At 34.7% G+C, this 26328-nt stretch overlaps 1 protein-coding gene across 2 annotated transcripts in view; it reads right to left on the bottom strand.

Moving 5' to 3' along the window:
- LOC148953508 (sarcalumenin) overlaps nt 1–26328 on the bottom strand; it is a 141186-nt gene that overhangs the window by 26431 nt on the left and 88427 nt on the right. For both annotated transcript variants that reach the window (XM_089088576.1, XM_089088577.1), the window contains 5 exons: nt 19565–19669; nt 18259–18437; nt 13966–14073; nt 10729–10825; nt 2282–2398 (listed from right to left, as the gene is read on the bottom strand). In XM_089088576.1, coding sequence (XP_088944702.1) covers nt 2282–2398; nt 10729–10825; nt 13966–14073; nt 18259–18437; nt 19565–19669 — 606 coding nt within the window. The remainder of the gene's footprint in view (nt 1–2281; nt 2399–10728; nt 10826–13965; nt 14074–18258; nt 18438–19564; nt 19670–26328) is intronic.

The raw sequence follows: 26328 nt of genomic DNA, 5'->3' as shown, positions 1-26328 counted from the left end.
ATGGTTTGTTGCTGTTTCTACTTCCATTACTTTTTCGTTAGGTGTTCAGAGCCATTTGTCATTTCATGCAATTTTACACAGGATGTGATTTGTTGTTGTTTCTTGTTCCGTGCCTTTTTCTTTGGCTTTTCAGAGTCATTTATCACCCACAACGTGGCAGGCCTGTATATATTGATTCTCATTGTCACTTGTATTCTAACCTCAGACAGTGTGAACTTCTTTTTGATGTCATGGCGTCACCAAAGGTTCGATACGAATTCATCCTTGAAGTTGTCACCTATTTATATCGTTCTTTTGGCCAGAAATATCAATATCCTAATTTTAAGAGAAAAAAAAAATAATGTAACTGATTTTGAGGAAAAAGCTATAAACACATATATACATAATTATTGCTCATTTAATTAATTTATAAAAAAAGGCATATAATTTAAACAATAAAATGTGTTGTTGGTAGTTGTCAATGCTTCTTTCACGCAGCATTATGTGCTCTTCGTTCATTCTCAGGTTGTAGCAGAACTTTTAAGATATGTTATCTTTTAACAAGAGAAAATGACGCGTACAAAATAAGATGATTAAAAACAGGAGTACAGAGGTCGACGCCAACAAATTCGAAAGTTTGACCTTGTGACTTATGTATTGTAATTGCAAATGCAGGCTAAAGTGGAAATTAATTTCGTTGAAGAATACATCCAAGTTGACATTTACTGGAGTTGAGCGTGATTCGAGAAACGCGAACTTCGTTTCCTGATTTTTCCCCAGTAAGTTTTTTCGCCTTAATTATGTTTGTACATAATTCAGTAACAATAAGGTGGGCTACATTCCATATTCCGTCTGAATATCTAAGTTACCCAAAAGCGTAACTAATGTATTTTCCTCTGTTTTAAGTCATGGGGTGGCAAATTTTCAGTATAAATTAAATTGAGGAGATCTGGAGTGAATTCAATTCCTCATTCCTCTTTGTCTTTTACAGAATCATTACTTTTATAAGATTTGTATTTTCCTGGGAGATGATCGACGATTTTGCATCTATTTTAATAGCGTCTTAACGAGCTTAAACTAACGTGATGCTTCATTCAATTGAAATTTTGATTTAACTGTCAATCTCAAAATGCTTCCTCAAATAAATTACCACTGGAAATTAGACCGTCTATAATTGACGCATTCTGGCACAGTGCATATGAGCTGCATATTTCAAGGCTATTGTTCATATTTCAAGCTGCACGTTGATTAGCATCATTCTTCAATTTTTAAATTTTCATGTAACTTTTGACATTGTTGTTTGCGTCTCATGAAATTTCTTCCAAGAGAATCATTAGGTTACGAGAGATCCCATAATTTAAAGCATGAGCGAGGCGTTCTTCAACAGCTTCATCGGGGCTTAAAAGTAAATCTGACCACATGAAGGTGGTGTGAAATCACCTTTAATGGTTAGTGATGGATGTGCCTTTAAATCGATTTTGTGATTATTTTGCTCAGCTACTTTAAATCTAAAAAAATTCGAACTTTTGATGGTTCGATCATCGATTACGTTGAATGAAGATAGAGCAAAGCATAAGTTCAAATTTCGGATTCTTTTGTGGAGCTCTTTAGAGAACAAGTGACGTCCTAAAAAAAGATAAACCAATTGATTTGGAAATTGTATGGTGGCAATGCAACTTGACCATGCAATCAGCAATCTCCATATGAATTACTTCTCTTTGCCACTTTTTCCTTGGGAAATGGAGGGGTCCGCAGTGATTACATGCAATGTTGAAGGGTCCCATTGACCTGTAATTATCATTTGCGTAGTTTACGGTATCTTTGTAGGTTTGCACAGTGTTTTGTGTCACAGCCAGTTGGCTTCAAAGATTGCGATGACGTTGTCCTTCTAACTGAATATTTCTTTTTTCTTAACTTTCATTTTTGACTCGTTCTGATTCTTGTCTTCTAACCACAAATATCTTTGCTCTTCACTTTCAGTTTCAATTCGTCTTGATCCTCATTTTTGCAAGTCTTCTAGCCGAATTTTTCATTCTTTATTTAGGATTTCCGTTATTTCAGGCAATTTTTCGACGCCCTTTGCCTTAGCTACCCGTTTTGGTCTAATCTCATTTGATGGTACAGACCATTGTTTTAGCTACAACCTTATAAAAGTGTTGTTCTCTTTCTACTTACAGAATAGGCTGTTACGAAAATTAGCTTACGACCTCTGAAAGTTCAAATTTACTTGGAGTTTCTGAGTAAAAAGGGGTGAGGATGCAGAAATCGATACTTTTTCCAAGGAAAAATATTTCAAACTTACCTGATTTCAAAGCATTTTCCGTGAACTCAATTCCAAGTAAATAATTGATTATTGAAGATTTACCACCACTCCAGGGTCCAAGAAAAAGGACAAGGGGCTTCGAAAATATTTCATTATCTGGAAAAGTAAAATAAGTTACAATCTGAAGAACGGTTATTTAAACAAAATCTGGATGAAATATTTTTCATTCTGCAAATTTTCTCTTTTATTTTTCACTTTAGACAAAAAAACTTTCTTGGAGTAATTTAGGCCTTACCGGTATAGTTCAAAAGTTGAAGATATGGGAGAGTAAGCTCTCAGTTATGACTTATATTATTCCCTCACCATCGTATTATTTGATTTATTTTTATCTTTTTGTTTAAAAAAAACAACAGAATTTCCAAAACTACATTTTGCTTCTCCAATATATCCAAGAATTGTCACGAATGAATGCTTTAGCACAATATTTCTTTGAAATAGGAAGAGGAGATGAGGGTCAGTATTTTTTTTTTCAATTTCGATTATGCTCGTTCGGATAGAAACGCATTTATGACGGAATCAAATTGAAAGGGCTAGTGCCCTTTTAATAGTCAAAAGTGATTGAAGGGAAACTAACCCCCCCTCTCACGCCCACAATTTCCCAAAACACATCCAACATAGTAGTGTTTAAATTAGTTTCATACCTCCTCTAGTTGACCTGAAATGGAAAACCTGATACCATTCGAAAAAAAATCTGTTTACTTTCTTTCAAGAAAGAAAAACGAGCAAAAATGGAGTTTTTAAAGGCCAAATGAAAATACTGAAAAAACACAACAAAGCGAATATTTCGAGAGGACAAACGCCTCTCTTCTTCAGCGCGAAATGAAAAAATATATCCAAGGAAAGTGCCGAAGAAAAAAAAACAACAAAGAACAAACGCGGAAATTCAATGTGAAAAGAACCAAAAAACCAAAAACTTTAAAGATAAATAAAATTGAATAAAAGCCAAAAATTATAAGAATTAAAACTAAATACCTAACAACCATAAAAGCGAGTTATTTGCCAATATCCGTGAGTTGCACAAAATACAAAACATTTATGAACTGCCATCGACGGATTCTAGTGAACAACTGAGGAATAAAAGAAAAGAAAACAATTCATTCACTCAAAAACAAAACGAACCAGCAATTAAACAAGTTGCAGAACTATGTCATCTGATTTTGGATTTTAATTATTGCATTTCTTGGAGACACCCTATGAGACCTAAGGGGTTGTTCACGTGTTTGATTTTTGGGTTAAACCTGAATTTTAGGTTCGTTTTAAAGATGATATTTTCTATTTGTGGGAGCATGGTGACGAGTCTCTGGGTTCTAATAGGAAGAGGAATATAGTAGGTTCTACGAGGAATATAATAGGTTCTAATAGGAAGGTTCTAATAGGAAATAGGAAGAGGAGCTGAGGGTCCTCTAAATTTCAGGGACCTCTAAATTTTTCAATTTTTTTTTTCAATTTCGATTATGCTCGTTCGGATTGAAACGCATTTATGACGGAATCAAATTGAAAGGGCAACAGAATTTCCAAAAATATATTTTGCTCCTCCAATATATCCAAGAATTGTCACGAATGAATGCTTTAGCACAATATTTCTTTGAAATAGGAAGAGGAGCTGAGGGTCCTCTAAATTTCAGGGACCTCTAAATTTTTCAATTTTTTTTTTCAATTTCGATTATGCTCGTTCGGATTGAAACGCATTTATGACGGAATCAAATTGAAAGGGCTAGTGCCCTTTTAATAGTCAAAACTGATTGAAGGGCACCTAATCCCCCTCTCACGCCCACCATTTCCCCAAACACATCCAATCAAAATTTTGAGATATACATTTTTTGTTTTGTATCCATTTTTGAGATATCTATTGTAAAAAATATAAATGTCTTTAATTTTATAACTTCAATAAATCAAATAATATTATCATTTTGATTACTAAATATCAGTATATGTATATTAAACTGACAATGCACATTTATTTGTATTTTTTTCAGTGAAGTGTAAATTTTGTTCTGGCCTTGGGAAGGCATAGGGGTTTTGAGCCCAGCTTATGCTAATTTCTGCTCGTTTTGATTTTGACTCGGTTATTTATTGTAATTTCTGTTCGTTTTGGGTTTCATTTATTTATTGATGCTGATTTGTGGTAGTTTCACGCTTGATAGATTATTTGATTTTATTTTTGCTCATTTTTTGTTTAATGGAGAAAAATTTTTTAACCATTTTTTTTTAACATACACCCTTTTAAAAATCTGGACACAAATAGTAGTGGTTAATTTAGTTTCATACTTCCTCTAGTTGACCTGAAATGGAAAACCTGATACCATTCGAAAAAAAATCTGTTTACTTTCTTTAAAGAAAGAAAAACGAGCAAAAATGGGGTTTTTAAAGGCCAAAGTAAAATACTGAAAAAAACACAACAAAGCGAATATTTCGATGGAACAAACGCCTCTCTTCTTCAGCGCGAAAAGAAAGAATGTATCCAAGGAAAGTGCCGAAGAAAAAAAAAACAACAAAGAACAAACGCGGAAAGTCAATGTGAAAAGAACCAAAAAACCAAAAACTTTAAAGATAAATAAAATTGAATAAAAGCCAAAAATTATAAGAATTAAAACCCAATACCTAACAACCATAAAAGCGAATTATTTGCCAATATTCGCGATTTGCACAATATCCAAAAAATAACGAACTGCCACCAACGGTTACTAACCAACAACTGAAAAATAAAAGAAAAGACAACACCTTATTCACTCAAAAATAACACAAACTAGGAATTACACAAGTTGGAGAACTATGCCATCTGATTTTAGATTTTAATTATTGCTTTTCTTGGAGACACCCTATGAGACCTAAGGGGTTGTTCACGTGTTTGATTTTTGGGTTAAACCTGAATTTTGGGTTCGTTTTAAAAATGATATTTTTTATTTGTGGGAGCATGGTGACGAGTCTCTGGGTTCTTTTCTTCACTTGCTCAACTCCTTGGATCCAAAACTTAAATTTACTCAGGAATCAGAGGTAGAGAGGCGTCTTCCTTTCTTAGATGTTCTGGTACACCAAAATGATACATGTTTCGAGTGTGGTGTCTATAGAAAACCCACACATAATGACCGTTACTTAAATTATTCCTCTAATCATTCTCCTGCTGTGAAAAGAGGAGGTGTCACTTCTCTAGTTGATAGAGCATTGAAAGTTTGTTCAACACGCTTCTTGGATTTAGAGCTCAACCACCTTAGAGATATTTTATTTGGGAATAGTTATCCAATTAGTTTAATAAATTCTGTAACTGCAAAACGCATTAAAAGATTATCAGATAGTTAAACAGAAAACACAAATCAAAGGGAAAATTCAGTTTATATTGGTCTCCCATACGGTAAGGGGATTTCAGACCACAGTTAAAAAAATCTAAGAAAAATAACATTTACACTTATTATAGTCCCAGAAAAACTATCAGGTTCTAAATTTATCAAGGTAAAGACCCTATCCCGATAGGTGAAAACTCCGGTGTCTACAGAATTTCTTGATCGTGTGGTCTTTGGTATATCGGAAGAACTGATCAGCGACTCACGTATAGACTAACTCAGCTCTCTAGTTCAATTAATAATACACTTAAAAAGCGGAAAAAAACAGAAAATTTTGACTCTGCCGTTGCAGAGCACATCTTTGAAACCCAGACATGGGGTCACTGACATTTCCCCAGACATGGGGAAATGACAACATGCGCATCGAATTCTTACTTCTTTTTTAATTCAAGCACAAAATGATGGATCTGAAGTTCAATTATGTGCGTTACAGCTTGGAGTGAATTCATCTGTTATATTTGTCCTTCGTTTTTGGTATGCAAATTCATATGTTCGACTTCGGTCAGGAGAGATAATTTTTGGTAATATTCCAATTCGGTCTGGACTTAGGCAGGGAGGGGTTCTGTCACCATACCTTTTTAATGCTTGTTTATATCCTGTGCTTTCTCGTATTTTTCCGTCGTGTTTTACGGGTCTAACTAATTTATCTTATATTGCTTATGCAGATGATTTATTACTTATTTGCCATTCAAAATTCACCCTAGCTAAGTCTACCCAGTTTGTTTCTAAGCTTTTGGAAAAAATTGGCCTCATGCTTAATGCTGAAAAATGTGAATATTTAGTTTTCAATGCTAAAAACCCAAGCAGTGATTTTAGTTGTAGTTCTTTTTCAGTTAAGCTGGCTCCTGTGTTGCGTTGGCTCGGGATTAGTATCTGCTCTTCTATTTCAGCTATCCGTGCTAGTGCACTTGCGGATATTAAGAATAAGCTTAAAGCAGGTTATGCTAAAATTGTCCCAAATCGCGGCCGACATTCTCGTAAGGCATTGGCTAAACTCTATTCTACATATTGCGAACATTCCATTCTTTTTCTATCAGGTTTGCGCCCATTTTTTAATACTAGTGATATGCAGGATATTAGAGTTTTGTATTTCCGTTATTGTAAATATCTTTTGTATTTGCCTCGTTGGTATAGAAACCGTAAGATTATTCGAATGTTTATTGCAATTGATATACTGACGTCATATAATAAGTTGGACTCCCAAGTTAAAAGATGAGGCCTTCAAGCGGTTGGATCCTTTTCATCCTCTTGTGCGATTGTTCTGATTCACATTTGTAGCTCTTTATATTGATATTGTTTTGCATGTGTTTTGTTTTGTATGTCTTTACTTTTTATTTTCTTTTGTTACTCCACTTTTTTATAATTGTTAGTGGGTCAAAAATAAATTATTATTATCAATTTTCCGCGTTTGTTTTTGTTGTTTTTTTCTTCGGCACTTTCCTTGGATACATTATTTCGTTTCGCGCTGAAGAAGAGAGGCGTTTGTCCTCTTGAGATATTCACTTCGTGGTTGTGTTTTGTGTTGTGTTATTTCAGTATATTAATTTGGCCTTGAAAAAACCTGTTTTTGCTGGTTTTTATTTCCTTATTTTACGTCAGGCCAATAAGGATTAGGACATTTTCTTTACTTTCTTTGATAGCTTGGATACACTTACGCTATTTCGATTTGGTTAAATTTTTAGAGCAGAAGTAGCCCAGAAAGTCTGAACATAATACCCTCAGTCATTCTTGGGATACTGCTGAGATGCCTTATTGGGAATTAGCATTAACACATTGCATTTTGATTTAATCTTTAGACAACATTTAGTTTTTAAACATAATAGGAAAATGAGAGGGTCGGCGTGGAGGAAGATTTGTTACCCTCCAATCACTTTCGACTATTAAAAAGGGCATCAGCCCTTTCTATTTTCAATCGAATGAACCCTTTTCGAAGTTCCCACGACAACTCCACCGATACAAATTGTCCTGGTCTAAACAACAACAACAACAAAAAAATAATACATTATACCAACATCGATCTTTGCTATTAAAATGTCAAGCCTTCCAATCACTTTCGACTATTAAAAAGGGCGCTATGCCTTTCAATTTCCAATCAAATGAGCCCTATTTGAAACGACAACGCTTTTTATAAACACCTTATATGCCCCCAAGGCATAAATTACAACCCTTACCCTAAGCATTGTTAGGGTGGTTGTAATCCTCTAAGGCCTAATTTGCAGAACTTTCAACTACGTTAAACAAAATGGCTATCTCAAAATTTTGATTTGATGTGTTTGGGGAAATGGTGGGCGTGAGAGGGGCTGTAGTCACTCTCTAATCACTTTCAACTATTAAAAATGGCACGAGCCTTTTCAATTTCCAATCAAATGATCCCTTTTGAAGTTTCTACGACATCACTTTCAATAAAAATCTTATATACCCCCAGGGCATAACTTACAACCCTTACCCTGAGGGCTGCGGGGGTGTCATTCTCAAAGGACCTAATTTCCAGAACTTTCCACTACGTTGAACAAAATGGCTATTTGAAAATTTTGATTGGATGTGTTTGGAGGAATGGTGGGCGTGAGAGGGGGGTTAGTTACCCTCCAATCACTATCGACTATTAAAAAGGGCACTAGCCCAATCGATTTCCAATTGAATGAGCCCCTTTTGAAGTTTTACGACAACTCTATCTATACCTTAACTCTAAACCTTATATGCCCCCAGGGCATAACTTACAACCCTTGCACTGACGGCTCTGAGGGGGTTTTCATCCTAAAATACATAATTTCCAGAACTTTCAACTACGTTGAATAAAATGGATATCTCAAAATTTTGATTGGATGTGTTTGTGAAAATGGTGGGCATGAGAGGGGTGCTAGTCACTCTCCAATCACTTTCAACTATTAAAAAAAGCACTAGCCCTTTCAGTTTCCAATTGAATGAGCCTTTTTGAATTTTATACGACAACGCTTTCAATAAAAACCGTATTTGCCCCCAGGGCATAGCTTACAACCCTTGCCCTGAGGGCTGTGGGGAGGTGGGGTTGTCATCCTTAAATACCTTATTTCTAAAACTTTCAACTACGTTGAACATAATGGCTATCTAAAAATTTTGATTGGATGTGTTTGGGGAAAAGGTGGACGTGAGATGGGGGTCAATTACTCTTCACTCACTTTCGACTATTAAAAAGGGCAATTTCAATTTCCAAACAAATAAGCCCCTTTTCAAGTTTTTACAACAACTTTCTATATAAGCCTTATATGCCCCCTTGAAGTAACTAACAACCCTTGCACTGAGGGCTCTGAGGGGGGTTATCATCCTAAAAGACCTAATTTCAAGAACTGTCAACTACGTTGAACCAAATGACTATCTCAAAACTGTGAGTGGATGTGTTTGGGGAAATGGTGGGGGGTTAGTTGCCCGTCAATCACTTTCGACTATTAAAAGGGCACTAGCCCTTTCAATTTTCAATTGAATGAGCATTTTTTGATGTTTTTATAACATCGTATTCTATAAAAACCTTATATGCCCCCATGGCATGACTTAAAACCCCTGACCTCAGGCCTATGGGGGAGTATCTTCCTCAACATCAGAATGTCGATTTAGAAATACACACTGCTGAACCAAACGGCCATCTGAAAATTTGTATCAATTGTTTGACGAAAACCTGTGAGCGGAGAAGGGGTGTCAGTTATCTTCCAATGACTTTTGACTAACAAAAAGGATAAAAGCAATTTGAATTACCAATCGAATGAACCCTTTTTGAAGTTTCTTACGACAACTTCTTCGATACGAAGTGCCCTGCTCTAAAGGAAAAACAAATAATGAATAATACATTGTGCCAACATCGTTCTTATATGCCCTCAGGGCATAACTTAGAACCCTTGCCCCGAGGTTTGTGGGTGGGGGAGTGTCCTCCTCAAAAAAATATTTTCTATCTGGAAATCATCTACGCTGAGCAAAAGGGCTATCTCAAAATTTTGATTGGATGTGTTTGAGGAAATAATGGGCGTGGGGCGGGGGCTAGTTGCCCTCCAGCCACTTTCGACTATTAAAAAGGGCACTAGCCCCTCCATTTTCCAATCGAATGAGTCCTTTTCGAAGTTACTGCAACAACTCTTTCGATACGAAGTGCCCGGGTATGGAAACAAAAAAATAAATAATACTTTGTGCCAACATCGTTCTTTACTTAGGCAGCTCTATTGCGCTACCTATGATGCACATATTCATGATTTACATAACATCATACATAATAGAGCCGCTGTTATTTAAGTTGTAATTAATTCGAAGTATGAACGCCACGTATTACTATCACTCTTGTTTGACTAATTGGTGAAGTTTGAGACAAAGATGTCACTGCACCTGTTCATTGGTGCCTGTTATCTTCTTATGTAAGCTAATTATAAAGTTACTGTATTTTGGAATTTTCTAAATTTGAGAGTTATATGTGAACTTTTTTTATTAAAGAAAATTGATTTCCTGTGCTATTGAATGCTCGTTAGTCTTTGTGCGGAACTTGGGCTTAACTTAAAGCCCAAGTTCTTAATGCTGTTTTTGGCTGTTGAGATATCTGAATTAAAAAAAGAGACACTAGTGAAAAAATCAGCAAAAAAATAAACTTGAAATTTATAGCACCAAACAGCTTAAGATGGTGTAGCATTCCCTTAAAGGTGTACATGCTAATTTGTGTAGATGCAACAGACTTTTAATGTTTGAATTTTTACGGACGAAAAGCTTTGTCAAATTTTTTAATTCCTATTGCTTTTTAATCGCCACGGCTCAATGTGGCAACACTGACAAAAATGCGGTGCTGCCCTTAAAACTTCGTTGGGAACAACCAGAAGAAAAACGTTACAGTATAAAAGAAGAAAGATACAAGAGCTTACAAGACCGAAAAAGGCCCAAGGTGCAAAAACTTTTTATTTTAATGTCCGTGGCATATTAAAAACTTTGTCTTCTGGTACAATAAATTTGGGAATGCCTAAAGTGACGCAAGATTACGAGTTGGGAATCACTCTTCTCTAAGAAAGGAGTGATGCTTCTCGTAATACTTCATAATTTTCAACACTAAACACTAAGAAGAAGAAGAAGACAAAATCCTGTTACCTCCGAAATGGCGATTCGAGATGTCCTTATATTTGTAAATTGCTTCAAGCGGACGGACAGCTGTTTCCACTACTTTTTTAACTTCGCGCAGTGTAACCTGGGAAAGAAGAAATTAATTTTTCATAATCTACTAGGTTATGTCCATTCCAATTCAATTTTAGCACCGTCCTAGTGGTGAATGCCTACATTATCCTTTGCCTAAAAATTAACAAAAGCTAATTGCTTCTACTAAAATTTCCAACTCTAAGATGTAAAAAAAAACTGACAGAAATAGTTAGAAGTTATCACCACAATTAAAATTTGAAATCTAAAAAAGTTTTGCCAAAATGAAGCAATATATATTAGTACCGTGCTAATTCCCTCCAGAAATTCTCCCCGTGGAAAAATCTCCCGGAAGTTTTTTTACTGGAAAATCTCTCCCTCCTGTAAAATTGAGGTGCCAAAGGGAAAGTAAGACAAATAAAAATTCATAAAAGAAGGAATTTTAGAACATTCTACCTATATTCAAAAATATAAGCAGAATATATAATGCAGAATATCCTATGGGATTATTTCTTATATATACATTTCTCTTCGTTCATCTTTTCGCGTTTTTGGGCGCTGGGGGTTGATAAAAAATCGCAGAGTAAGATAAAAATTAAAGAAATCAGTGTACTTGCTTATTTGAAATAAGGAAATCTGTCCATATTAAATTTTCTTGCTTCTAACTTTGCATCCATGCAATTGAGATTAAAAATCTTTAATGTGTCCAAAGGTACTTAAGACAGGAAAACCCTTTGATTTACGCCTAGTGGACGCGTTCTTGATTGCGAGGGGGGATCTGGTAAAATGTACTTTAGATGTCGGGACCAAAACAAGTCCACAGGAAGTAATTAGTCGTACTTCTTAGTCTCAGCCTGCTATCTCTGTCTACTTTCACCATAGGGTAACGTTTCTACAGCTGCCACTAGTTTCATATTTCTAAATTATTTTCTCTAACTTGCAAGATACATGCTATGATAACGGAACCCCAAAAAAACTAAAAAAGAGGTAAAAATATAAAAACAAATACTGCAAGATATTCAACACCACATATTCTGCCTATATTTTAGAATATAGGTAGATTATTCAAAGTCTCGTTGTTTCATAATTATTTTTATTTGTCAAACATTAGCTCTAGCTCCTCAGTTTCACATGTGGGGGAATTTTTTTCGGCCAGGGCGGTGTGTAATTGTCCAGGGGATTTTCCACAGGCAGACATATTTTGGGGTGTTCTACATCTGAGTGAGGAGTTTTCCGAGAAGAATTTTCCGTGGGAAAATCTTCCAAGGGGGGATTTGCTGTGGGAGAATTTTTCTGGGGTAAATCTTCCACGAGGATAACATTGAGGCGAAATTTTGGGGAGGAGGAAATCAGCCTAGAGGCAAAATATTAACTTAAGCAATTTAAAGATTTTTGACAGAATATAATTAAGGTGCTTCAAGCCAGGGTGGTACTAAGAAATAAACTAAAGCAGCACTAACAGCAGAATTGTTAGAAAATTCTAGCAGAATAGAACTAAAATCGTTTAGCTTTATTGCAGATTAATCTGCGTGGCATTAAATCCTCTATTTCACGAGTTCTCAAAGTCTTTGTATTTTGGGCCGCATAACTATGAAATGAAACTATATGTGCCACCATTGTGCAAACAAATTTTTTCCTGCATTTTAATTAAACATTTTCCCACCAAACTTTAAAAGAGGCGAAATTTTACATTTATGTTTTCGCGAGTGCAAAAAGTGTACACTAAAAACTTTGTAATGTTCCAACAGTAATATATTTACCACAACTTGAGCTGACACTATTTTACATCAGTCTTTCAATATCAGGGGGGGGGGGGTCTACAGGGAGACGGGAGAACCCCTCGAAATTTTTATGGCACAAAGGCTGAGTTTGAAGGTTTATTATCCTTTGACTAGTTCTGGTATAAGTGTAAGTTTGTCTCAAAATTTAAGAATGCGCTACACATACATTTCTATTTTAAATTAGTGGGATAATAATAAATTATTTAATCAAATACTGAAATTAGTTGAATTTTTTCTAATATACATCCTTGTTTTCTAAGACATTTTCGTGTCTGTCACCAACTATTGGAAAAACTATTAAAGGGGTGTAAAAGTCAATAGAATAGGCTTTTAGTCAAATTTTGAAGCAAAATTTTACAGATTACTTCTTTTCTTCACAATTATAAATACATTGTTTTTTTTATGACAAAAACATATCCAGCAATGAAATAAATCTTCTCGTTGCGATTGGTAATAATATGGTCCGATTCAATACCACTGTATTTTTTATGGTTAAGATCCTACAGACTTTTGAAATCTGATCTGGTAGAAACCGAAAGGTTGTAAAAAACTTTGATAGTCCTTGTAAAATCTTTTAAGGATACTGTATTGTCTAACCCCACCCAATATATATCCTAGTTACTTAGATTTCTTCAAAGATATATAAATAAGATCCCATTTTTCCAATTTGCTTAAAAAAAACACAGTTTTGAGAATTTCAACTTCAGAAATTTTTTCTACAAAACTCCAAACAATCTATAAAAAAAACGTATCCCGTCCTGTTCAGATGAAAATAACTGAAAATAAAAGGGAAATCGGAATATTATATGTCGTGTATGGAAACTGTCAGGGAGGGATGAAGCCATAGCCCCCCCCCCCGTTTGGAGACAAGAAGACATTAAAAATGTATAAAAAGGAAAATGAGTTGCATTTAAGCCTTGGTAAAACAAAGTTTTACCAAGTTCAACTTTGTTAAACTTTGGTAAAATAAAGTTTTACCAAGGCCTTCACCTATTCGGAAATTTCCTGGCGGTGCTCATGGTGCAGCACCAGCTAAATTTTCTAGCATAAACTGAGCCATAGAAATCGACAAAAAAGGAATTTCATGCTGAATCCAGTATAAAACAAATAGGAAGTTCTTGCAAAATTACTCGATAAGATAAAATTGGTAAGTTATTATTAAGATAACTACCAAAAGTTAGCCTAAGAATATCGGCATAAATTCTTAAAATGAAGTGGAAAAAACCTAAAAAGCAGACGACCTTGATGAAAATCATAATACATATTAATTTAGAGCTAGCAATATCTAATAGACAAGAAGTTTGAAACACATTTTTTATCTTTTAATTTCTCTCCTGTATAATTTATGGTTCGTAACCGAATTGAATTTCCATGCCGCTTTGTGTGTCTACTTTGGTTGTTCTTGGCAACTCACCTGAATGGCATTTTTCTTCAAAGCTAAATTTTCTGCTCCCTCCCCCAGTCTCAAAAATTCATCAATGTGATCTCTTGGTCGTCGGACAGGAGGCTCTTCTTCAATGATCTATAAATAAATAGTTTTTGGCCATAAATATCTTATCTTACCTACTATCTATTGTCCCCCGTTCGTTACTTGACTTCAAGATATGAAAACCCCTTTTGGTCCTTCATAGTACATAATTAAGTAAAAACACCCAACTAAGCTACTACCTGTAATTTGTTTTTGTTCGTTTTTCTTCTATTTTTTTTTGCTTAATGAATTTTATTAATTTAATAGTTTTACCTCTTTTTTTTTTGCCATGTATATGCACATTTTTAATTTTTTTTTGACAATTTTGATAAAATTATGGCACGTTCTTTTGAAAATTTTATGTTTATGATTGGTTTTAAACCTTTTTATTATGTTTCTCAGTTTCTTGTTTTGACTCTGAAATACGAAGTCGGCCAGGCCTGGCTTATGACAGCTATCTTTGCTTGGAAAAAAAAATATTAAATAAAAAATAAATTAATAAAATTGTAAATCACAGTTGACCAGTAAACTAGTAGGATTTTATGAAAAGCTTTCCAAAGAGCTACGAGGGCTGTTTTTTTCAACTTCTATTGGCTACAAAGAGAAAAAAGGAAATATAAAAAAACAGCAGTGCCAAAAGTTTTTTTGCAATCAAACTCATTTCGCCACTCAATCACCCTGAAGATCGAAGCCGTTTTGCCGCTTTGCAACGGTCTCTTTAAAAAAAAGTCGTCATCAGTGATTTGAAGTGAGCTGTGGTAATTTTTCAGCTCCTCGTCCGTTTGGAAGAAAAAAATGTCGTCATCAGTGATTTGAAGTGAGCTGTGATAATGTTTCAGCTCCTCGTCCGTTTGGAAAAAAATGTCGCTATAAGTGATTTGTAGTGAGCTGTGATAATTTTTCAGCTCTTCGTCCGTTTGGAAAAAAATGTCGTCATCAGTGATTTGAAGTGACATGTGATAATTTTTCAGCTCCTCGTCCGTTTGGAAAAAAAATGTCTTCATCAGTGATTTGAAGTGAGCTGTGATAATTTTTTAGCTCTTCGTCTGTTTGGAAGTGACATTTTTTTTCTTTCGAAGCAAATTCTTCAATTCAGGAAAAATTACAGGTGACGAAATGGGATCCAACATGAAATCCCCAAAAAATGAGAATGACACGGAAATAGCAATGAAATTCATAACAATAGATGATCACAAATTCCTCAAAAAGACCACAAATTTGGAACAAGCATTCAACAACCAAAAGTCTGTAGGAACATTGTTTAAGGACCAAAAAGCTGTATTGCTTATGGAGTTTATGCAACCAAGAAATAGATGCTTATTGTGAAGCTAAGTGACGTCTACAGGGAGCTACTGGAAATATAGGAATGGGTATGCAGACTTCTGGGATGGTTCTTATCCATGGCAATGGCTGTCCTCAAAGTGCTCGTGTAACTCAACAGCTTATTGAACAATTTAACCAGGTCTTTTTCGGTAGTCGAAACTTAGCACCAAGTGACTTCAATATTTTACCTGAATCTAAGTAGTGGCTTAGGGGAGCAGCACTTTGAAACTAACAAAGAGCTCAATGACACCATCACAGCACGCTTCAAATCATTGGTGGTTACAATTTATGAGGAGGGTATTGCAAAGCTTCTTCACAGATACCACAAATGCCTTTGCAGACAATATGACTATGTAGAGAAGTATGTTGCTGCACATTATTTTTGGTATTTAAATAATTTTGATATATTTACCTGTCATTCATTTAAAAGACTATGAGGATACACTGAATATCTTTTTAATGTACGATTTTTTTTTAAGATGCCAAAATTAAGGATTTAGCAGGAGACTGAATCGATTTGAGTGAAATTTAAATAGGTTATAGATCAGCTTAAAAATAAATTAAGTGTCAGGCCTAAGTTTCTTCTATATTGTAAAAAAGTAAATTTAGTATTTGTTATGTACTGCAGTAAAGCGTCATCGCTAATTGAATTTTATATCAGGATTTTCAGGTGACACATATTTGCCTAAAAATATATTATTTATGTAGATTTATTATATTTATAATCGAGTTTTTTTCGTCTAGGTTTTATAAGTAACTTACAGTCCAAATATTTGTAAGACTTACACGCTAAACCCGAGTATGTCTCAGATTTATCCCATATATCACGATTTAGTGGTTGTCCGAGATCAAAGGGAATCTTGTTGCTCTTTTGATAAGACTCCTCTTTCTTTCAGATAGTAATTCAGGTTTGGTTTGCTTTCACCCTTTGTCTCACACTGTTTATCCATGGTCATCAAAGCTATAGGCTTACCTATGTCACACATAAGGTCTATATATATAGGGTCTATTGGAAGGACTTAATATGTGCCGATTTGCGCTAGGTCATACGAGATATGCATACCTGGTGGGAAAAATTGGCTTCAACGTCGTGGGCTTAACTTATAATATTTTGATGTACTCGAACCCCAAAAATGAAACTGAATCTGTAAAATCAAACCCAATCGGACCGAATCAGACAAAAATGAGCCCATGCTAAATTCAGCCTGGCACAATTCAATTCAGTAGAGCTTGAACAGAGCATAATTTAAACAAATCAAAATTCAACCAATAATACACAGCCAAAAAAATTCAACCCATATAAAACTGAAGTCTGCAAAAATCGAGCCACGAAACATTTAACCCACATAAAACTGAACCTTCTTAAATCGAACTTGAGCAGAATTCAACTACCACAAATTCAACCTGCTAAAAATCAGCCAAATAAAAAACTCAGCCCCACGAAATTGAATGTGGTATCACTGAGCCCAAACAAAATTCAACCAGCCCAAAACTCAATCGATGCAAAACCCAAACCCCACAAAATTTAAACCAATGACAAAAAATGTCCACCTTAGCAGCACTTGGCGCATAAAAAAATTCAACTCATCCGAATTTCAAGAGACACAAAATTCCATCCTTGCACCAAACGGAAACTATCATGTCTGGTTGTTTAACAAAGCCCTAAAAGTTTTAAATTATGTACACAATTCTACTTAATTTTCTAGTGTTTTTCAGTTTTTTTTGTAACCCAAACTTCAAACCCATTCTTAAACAAATACCTGGCTCAATCCCGAAAAAGAAGATGGGCAACGTTTAGCCCACGGAGAATTTAATAATCACACAGATCTTTGGTTCCAGAGATCAAAATCAGTGCCATATCTGTCGGTCTATCTCCAAGGATGTTATTTTATAAAAAGAAAGAGTAAGCGGAGAGTACACTCATCAGGTTGTCCCTGTGGCCCAATCGAGATCTTTGTACTGGTCATCAGGACAGTACGTCATGCAGACGGTCATCAGGAAATACAGCTCAAGTAAGTTCTAGAATGAAGGTGGGGGTATAGGAGGATTTATGTTCCGTGGGTGCATCTCTGGGAAGTTTAAATGATGACACTGGTGATAATAATGCCAAAGAGGAAATTCTTTCCTATGATTTCTGGTATTCTTTTTCCTATGATTTGCCTATATTTTCATCATAGTCGAAATAGGCCTAGCCTCAAAACAAGTTCCGGCATAACTACCTACATTTTGGATAAGGAATACATAATCTTTTCAGTAGTAGATTCTCTATTCTCAAAACGGAAATAAACAACAAGATTTAGTCAATTTTTATTCAAAACTTCTTCTTTTCAGGTTTCCTCCATTAAATTTTGTCTTCTAGAAATTATACAGATTTAATCACTGAGCAGATCGATAAAATGTACAAGTCTTTAAGGTCTAACTTGGGAAACGCCTTTTGACAAATATAGTATTTTATAGTCATAAGCTAAAATTAAACAAAAACTAAATAAATGAAGAAAAATCAAGTTTAAAGAACTACTGAAAGGGCTATTGACGAGGCTGTTCCTAGGGGGATGGGTTTAAAACCCCCTCACCCTTCAGAAATTTTTCAGAACCCATAAAAACGTAAAATTGTAATAATAAGCATACGTTATAATTATAAGCTAGAATTAAACAAAATCTATATAAATGAAGAAAAATCAAGTTAAAAAAAACTACTGAAAGGGTTATTAACAAGGCCGTATCCTTTGGGGAGGGGTTTAAACCCCTGCACCCTCCACAAATTTTGTCTAGCTCATAAAAACGTAACAAAAAAGCTTGCAAAAAAAGCCCGAAAAAATCCTGGATACACCCTGACAACTTACTAATGAAGAAATGAACCCCATTGATATTCACATCCTAAGAAGGTTTCAACTTCGAAATTTGGAAAGCACTTACTCCCTCAAACGGAACTGCTTCTTCTACAACTGGTTCTTCAACAGCGACAGCTTCTGGTTGAATGGGTGTGGTCTCAACCGGTGGCAATGGCACAGTTGCTTCCTGAACTTCTTCAGTTACTACGCTTTTAGTAGTCTTATGTTCATTGGATTTTTTTTGGTTGGCATTAACTGGTACAGCTGAAAATTTGTTTCAAAGTTTTATATTGTTAAATAGTAGTTTATATTTCCCAAAATTTATTTTTATCTCATACAGTAGCTACACATTAAAAGTACACTGTGAGTTTTGTGTCATATTTTGACTTTTTTACTCCTTCAGTTTTATTTTTGATCTTTTGCTGATAGTTTAATACCATATCAGATTTGCACCTTATTTATTTTTTTTTAAATGTAAACAATAAAATAATAGTTCATGATATTTGTAATAGTCTAAGTTAGTCTAGTAGTAATTGTTATAGTTCTTAAATACGTTTCTAATTAAAGATGATTACGTCGGAAATACAATTTAACTTTTAAATGAAATTTTATCGCTTTTAAATTTTATTCTGTTTCATTTTTAAATTTGTCTGGGAAAATAAAACCCATTTTTCATTCCTTTCTGTCTGGTTCCTGTGTGTGCTCTATCGTTAGTTACGCTTATCAGTTTTCTCTCAAACATCCTAAACAATCATTTATCAACATTTTTAGTGTCACAACTCCCCAAAAAGGTCAAAAGTAAGGTCAGTTACCGCTCAACCCTATAAACGTATAAAATTAAGCTCAGCTATCTGTTTTATCAGCACATTTTAATTATCTTGAATGATTAATTGATTCATTTTAATACTGTTTTTGTTTTCGAATTTGTATATCCATCAATAAAATTGGTAAATTGATAAATAAAAAAATCTTTGCCCGTAAACTATCCATTTTTCTGACCGACTGTAACCTATTTTATATGTGATTGGGACCCTCTTAGGGTTGTAGCATCAAGGTTTGAAAACAATGCTATAAGCTTAGAGCCTATCAAAATCCTTGGGCTTTTCCATGCACTCCTGAGGTGATCTGTCTATCCTAATCTACTTTCTAAGCTATCCTTAAAAGCTCCATCTACGGTGACCTATCAGTATAAACAAACTTGAACTGCTGTTTCAGCCGTTTCGTTACTACCCTTCCCAGTATTCAAAAACTTGAGGATGGCATATACATGCTCAAAAAAAAATAAAATAACAAAAAATCCATATAGGTTTAGACCAAATTGTGAAATTGGAGAGCTAGGTTTGAATACGCAACACATTTGAGAATTGAACTCAAAAGGAATTTGGGCTTACCTTTTTGTGGTTCAGCCTGAGCTTCAACTTCCTTTGGATTTTCGTTTACCAGTGATTGACTCTCATTGACAGCTTCGTTTGCGGTTTCTACGGCAAGGTTTGAAGCTAAATTTGTGAAAATGACTTAATTAATTTGCTTCTCTTTTGTATTTTGAATCTCTACGACAAAGATTATAAAACTTAGCACTTCAGAAAAAAGTCATTAGCCTTAGTGATTAATAAGAAATTAATATTCTAAAAAATTATGCACTAGCTATGGAGATGCTTGGGTTAATATATTTTTCATTTCACAATTATTTTAAATCGAGGTCATGCATAACGGCTGAACATAGTAAAATGAAACTGAAAAAATGGCAACTGAAAATTGTAAAATGAAACTATAGCAGTAAAATGAAACTATAGCAGCAATGATGAAAGAAAATCTAAAAGGCTATTGAAAAGTGAATTGCTTTCTAAATATGATTCTAATGATTAAATTGATAATGGGATAAGAAATATATAATTTGGTGTTAGATAATGAATATTAATATTATTATTTTTTTTTCATATTTTTATTATTGATTGATGAATTTTAAGGAGTGAGTCAGGGTTGAGTGTTAAGTAGGTGGAAGCACATGATGATGTAGCTATCTTATTTTAAACCCCTCCTGAGATGAAAATATTAAAAAAAAAAAAAAAATATGGCTTTATTTGTTTCAGAAAAAGACATAAAGGAAAATAAAAAAGTTTGTGACACTTTGGATCTGAAGGAAGATTTATTTTGTGAGGAAAAAATTCGTGACAACACTAAAAGGATTAAGAAATAATGAGGCCCCGGGTGCTGATAGCGTGGTAAATGAGTTTCTTAAATATAGTGGCTATGAGGTTAGAAATAAGCTATTGAAGATTTTGAATGTGATTTTTGAAAAAGAAGAAGTGCCTAACGATTTAAGAAAAATCTTTCGTCGGTGTGTGTTGAGTGACACCTATGATTTGGGATATTTAGTTTGCTACTTTTGACTTTTCTGAGCTGGATTTCTTAGTCTTTCATAGGTGTGTGGTGTCTGAAACCTATGATTTGGGATGTGTAGTTTGCTATTTTCGACTTTTCTGAGCTGGGTTTATTAGCCTTTCATAGGTGAATGCTGTCTGAAAATTATGATTTGGGATATATAGTTTGCTATTTCAGGCTTTTCTGAGCTAAGGTTTTCTAGTATTTCGTAGGTAAATGTTGTCTGAAACCAATAGTTTGGGATGAGTAGTTTGCTATTTTTGACTTTTCTGAGCTAGGTTTCTTAGTCTTTCGTTGGTGTGTGTTGACTGAAACCTATGATTTGGGATATGTAGTTTGGTATTTTTGACTTTTCTGAGCTGGATTTCTTAGTCTTTCATTGATGTGTGTTGTCTGAAATCTATGATTTGGGATGGGTGGATTGCTACTTTTGACTTTTCTTAGCTGGATTTCTTAGCCTTTCATCGGTGTTTGTTGTCTGAAACCCATAGTTTGGGATGACTAGTTTGCTATTTTTGACTTTTCTGAGCTAGGTTTCTTAGCCGTTCATAGGTGAGTGTTGTCTGAAACCTATGATTTGGGATATGTAATTTGCTATTTCCGACTTTTCATAACCGGATTTCTTAGTCTTTCTTAGGTGTGTGGTGTCTGAAACCTATGATTTGGGATGTGAGGGTTGCTATTTTTTTTACTTTTCTGATCTGGATTTCTTAACCATTCGTAGGTGTGTGTTGACTGACACCTATGATTTGGGATGGTTAATTTGCTATTTTTGACTTTTCTGAGCTAGATTTCTTAGCCTATCATATGTGTGTACTTTCAGAAAATTATGATTTGGGAGGTGTAGTTTGCCTTTTGGACTTTTCAGAGCTAGGATTCTTAGTCACTCATAGGTGTTTGTTGTCTGAAACTTCGAGTTTGGGATGAGTAGTTGGCTATTTCAGACTTTTCTGAGCTAAGGTTTCTTAGTATTTCGTAGGTGAATGCTGTCTGAAACTTATGATTTGGGATATGTAAATTACTATTTCGGGCTTTTCTGAGTTGGATTTCTTAGTCTTTCATAGGTGTGTAGTGACTGAAACCTATGATTTGGGATGTGTAGTTTGCTATTTTCGTCTTTTCTGAGCTGGATTTCTTAGCCTTTCATAGGTATGAGTTGTCAGAACATTATGATTTGGGATGTGTAGTTTGCTATTTCAGGCTTTTCTGAGCTAAGGTTTTCTAGTATTTCGTTGGTGAATGTTGTCTGAAACCTATAGTTTGGGATGTAGAGTTTCGCTATTTGTGGCTTTTCTGAGATAGGTTTCTTAGACTTTCATAGGTAAGTGGTGTCAGAAAAATATGATTTGGGATATATAGTTTGCTACTTTTGACTTTTCTGAACAAGGTTTCTTAGCCTTTCATAGGTGTGTGTTGTATGAAACCTATGATTTGGGATGGGTGGATTGCTACTTTTGACTTTTCTGAGCTGGATTTCTTAGCCTTTCATAGGTGTTTGTTGTCTGAAACCTATAGTTTGGGATGACTAGTTTGCTATTTTTGACTTTTCTGAGCTAGGTTTCTTAGCCGTTCATATGTGAGTGTTGTCTGAAACCTATGATTTGGGATATGTAATTTGCTATTTCTGAATTTTCATAACCGGATTTCTTAGTCTTTCGTAGGTGTGTCAAGTCTGAAACCTATGATTTGGGGGTGTGTGGGTTGCTATTTTATTAATTTTTTGAGCAGGATTTCATAGCCATTCGTAGGTGTGTGTTGACTGAAACCTATGATTTGGGATGGTTAATTTGCTATTTTAGGCTTTTCTGAGCTAGATTTCATAGCCTTTCATAGGTGTGTGCTTTCAGAAAATTATGATTTGGGAGGTATAGTTTGCTTTTTGAACTTTCAGAGCTAGGATTCTTAGTCGCTCATAGGTGTTTGTTGTCTGAAACTTCGAGTTTGGGATGAGTAGTTGGCTATTTCAGACTTATCTGAGCTAAGGTTTCTTAGTATTTCGTAGGTGAATGCTGTCTGAAACTTATGATTTGGGATATAGTATTTCGTAGGTGAATGCTGTCTGAAACTTATGATATGGGATATGTAAATTACTATTTCGGGCTATTCTGAGTTGGATTTCTTAGTGTTTCATAGGTGTGTGATGTCTGAAACCTATGATTTGGGATGTGTAGTTTGCTATTTTCGACTTTTAGGAGCTAGGTTTCTCAGCCTTTCATAGGTTTGTGTTGTCAGAAAATTATGATTTGGGATGTGTAGTTTGTTATTTCAGGCTTTTCTGAGCTAAGGTTTTCTAGTATTTCGTAGGTGTATGTTGTCTGAAACCAATAGTTTGGGATGTGTAGTTTGCTATTTTTGGCTTTTCTGAGCTAGGTTTCTTAGTCTTTCGTTGGTATGCGTTGACTGAAACCTATGATTTGGAATATGCAGTTTGCTATTTTTGACTTTTCTGAGCTGGATTAATTAGCCTTTCATAGGTGTGTGTTGACTGAAACCTATGATTGGGATGAGTTGTTTGCTATTTTTGTCTTTTCTGAGCTAGATTTCTTAGCCGTTCATAGGTGTGTGTTGTCTGAAACTTATGATTTGGGATGTGTAGTTTGCTATTTGAACTTGTCAGAGCTATGATTCTTAGTCCGTCATAGGCGTTTGTTGTCTGAAACTTCTAGTTTGGGATGAGTAGTTTCGCTATTTCAGGCTTTTCTGAGCTAAGGTTTCTTAGTCTTTCATAGGTGAATGATTTCAGGGTTTTTGGCTTCTACCGTAAAAACCCTGTCTAATTTTGTATTGAAACCGAATTTTCCTAGTACGACCATCAATGACATAAGAATTCTTAAAAACTTGAAAAAGGATAGTTCAATTACCATTACAAAAGCAGATAAGAGTAACACTTTAGTTGTGATGAATACTGAGGACTACGAATCAAAATTAAGAAGTTTACTAGAGGATGAAAAAACATAAAAGAAGCTATCGTATAATCCAACAGACTCTTTTACAAATAAGTTTAAGATAGAATTGAAGTGCTTAAAGGATGAAGGAAAAATTACACCTCAACTCTATTACAAATGCCTGCCACGCAGTTCCTTGTGCCCTAAATTATATGGACTTCCCAAAATTCATAAGCCTAACCTACTTTTACGACCAATTGTGTCAAGTACAAGGTCACCAACAAGTGTTTTGAGCAAGTGGTTAGTGTCAATCTGTAAACCACTTTTGTCTACACAAATTTTTCATATTAAGAATTCTTCGAATTTGGTTGAAAAACTGAAAAAAGTATAAATTTCTTTAAGTTTTTTGCTTTGAATCTTTGAAATTGTATCAATGTACACAAATACTGATGTAGAAGCGGCCGAAACTCTTCTAGAAGGAAAGCTCTTAAGTAATTTGGATTTGATTAGTGGCAAAACAGATTTGGAAGTTTCTGTAATTATGAATTTAGTAAGGTTGTGCAATAAGTTCTCTTATTTTTTTCAATTTAGAATGAAGTATTTCGAGCAAATGAATGGTTTACCTATGGGGGACCCTTTATCCCCATTATTAGCTAGTATTTTTGTAGAGAATATTGAAACAATTGCGTTAGATTAATATTTTTTTAAACATATTTTCTGTGGCCGGTATATGGATGACATTATTTCAGTATGGAATTATGGGGAGGAGGAATTAAAAGGATTTTTGGAACATCTTAATTGTTTGGGAGGGGATTTAAAGTTTACTGTTGAATTGGAAGAGGATGGGAAACTTCCTTTTCTTGATGTTCTGTTTTTGAAAAATCAAAATAGTCAGGATTTTAAAATTTACAGAAAACTGATAAATAACACTAAGATTTTTGTCTTATAGTTCCGGTCACGCTCGCCAAGTTAAAATTGGTTTGATAATTTCTATAACTGACCGGATCCTTAGTATTTGCTCTCCAAAATTTGTTGAGGAGGAGTTGTCTTTTCTAAGGAAAATACTAATAAGCAAAATGTATCCAGAATGGTTAATTAACCAGACTTTTTCAAAAAGAAGAAAAAGGTTTCTAGAGATTTCCAAGGAAGTCTTGGAGACAACTCGGGAGAACGATGTTTTTTGTTCCTTACAGAATTTTACAAAGCAATGGTCTAAGGGTAGCTTTAAAGAGTAATAATACTTTGGGTAGTTTTCTAAATTCTGGGAAGGATCTAACTTCATTTGGGCAACAAAGTGGGGTTTATCAGATCCCATGTACTTGCGGAAGCTCATATGTGGGACGTACTAACCAGAGTTTGGAAATGAGATTATTACAACACAAAGATTCTATTTCTTCGGCTTTAAAGCAAGTTTCTAAGTCTGAAGATTTCACTTCAGCCCTTTCAGAACATATTTTTAATTTTCCAGACCATTTTATTTTGTTCGAGAATGTCTCTTTGATTTCTAGGGATCGGGGTTTAAAGCAAAATTTTCGTGAAATTCTTGAAATAAAGAAAATCTTATTCAAGAATATTGCTTTGAATCGAGATACAGGTGAATATGGGCTGGACTCTATCTATGATAATTTATTAAAATCTGAGAGAGTAAAGTTCAATTCACCCAATGTAGGTGACCTTTGTCCAAATGTTATATCATTGAACGCTAATGAACCGAATCCAAGAAGGTCAAAGAGAATAGCTTCCGCCTTTGCTTTGAAAAGAATTAGAGATTCAAACAATATGTAGTGTTATTTGATTTAGTATATAAAATTTTGTTTTAAATTGTTTTATTTTAGTTTTACTACTGATGACGGTCACTGTATATGTGACCGAAATATCTGGTATTTTTGTGAATTTCTATCATCACTGTCTATTAAAAGGATTTTATCCCTATTTGAACTTTTATTTATCGAAATTGCTGTTGACATCCATGAAAGTGAGAAAGTTCCTGTTTTTTCATTCTCACTGACAAAAACCATAAAACAGACACAATTCCTGGTTTTTCAAGTGAGAAAATTCCTGTTTTTTCATTCTCATTGACAAAAACCATAAGCCCCGTGGTTCTCGTGCTCATATATGGTGTTAAAAAAAGTTGTAGGTGGCAGCAGGGGTGAAGCGTCGCGCTGGTACCCCCTCCTCTACTGTGATTTTTGAAAAAGAAGAAGTGCCTAACGATTTAAGGAAAATCCTAATTAAACCCCTGTATAAGAAAGGTGATAAGAGTGACTGTGGTAATCATAGAGGCATTAGCCTGATTTCTGTAGGTAGCAAATTACTTAGTATGATTACACTTAATATACATAGAGATGCTGTAGACAAAGTTTTGAGAGAAGAACAGTGGGGTTTCAGGAAGGGTAGAGGATGTGTCAACCAAATTTTCACAGGTTAATAATTGAGAAGTACCCGAGTCATCAAACACCAATAGTCCTTAGTTTCATAGATTATGAGCAAGTGTTTGATTCAGCGGATAAAAGATCCTTGGTGAAGGTATTATGCTTGTATGGTACACCAGATAAATACATTAAAGTGATTAGTGCTATGTACGAGAACAAAACTGCTGCAGTTAAGGTACGAAATGAGGTTAGTAGCTGGTTTCGTATTAAATCAGGAGTTAAGCAGGTTTGGGTTCTATCCCCATTTGTATTTTAAGCAGCACATGAAAGGCTATGAGAGAATACGGAATCAAATGGGGAAGAAAAACTATCCTGAACTTAGAGTATGCTGATGATTTAGGCATTTTAGATGAAAGTATGAGTGTGTGTGTGTGTGTGTGTGTGTGTGTGTGTGTGTGTGTGTGTGTGTGTGTGTGTGTGTGTGTGTGTGTGTGTGTGTGTGTGTGTGTGTGTGTG

Source organism: Artemia sp. Qi Xiang Cuo, chromosome 4 (assembly GCF_049724085.1).
Source record: "Artemia sp. Qi Xiang Cuo chromosome 4, ASM4972408v1, whole genome shotgun sequence".
In the NCBI taxonomy this organism is placed as follows: Eukaryota; Metazoa; Arthropoda; class Branchiopoda; order Anostraca; family Artemiidae; genus Artemia; species Artemia sp. Qi Xiang Cuo.
This window is presented reverse-complemented; position numbering and strand designations above follow the sequence as displayed.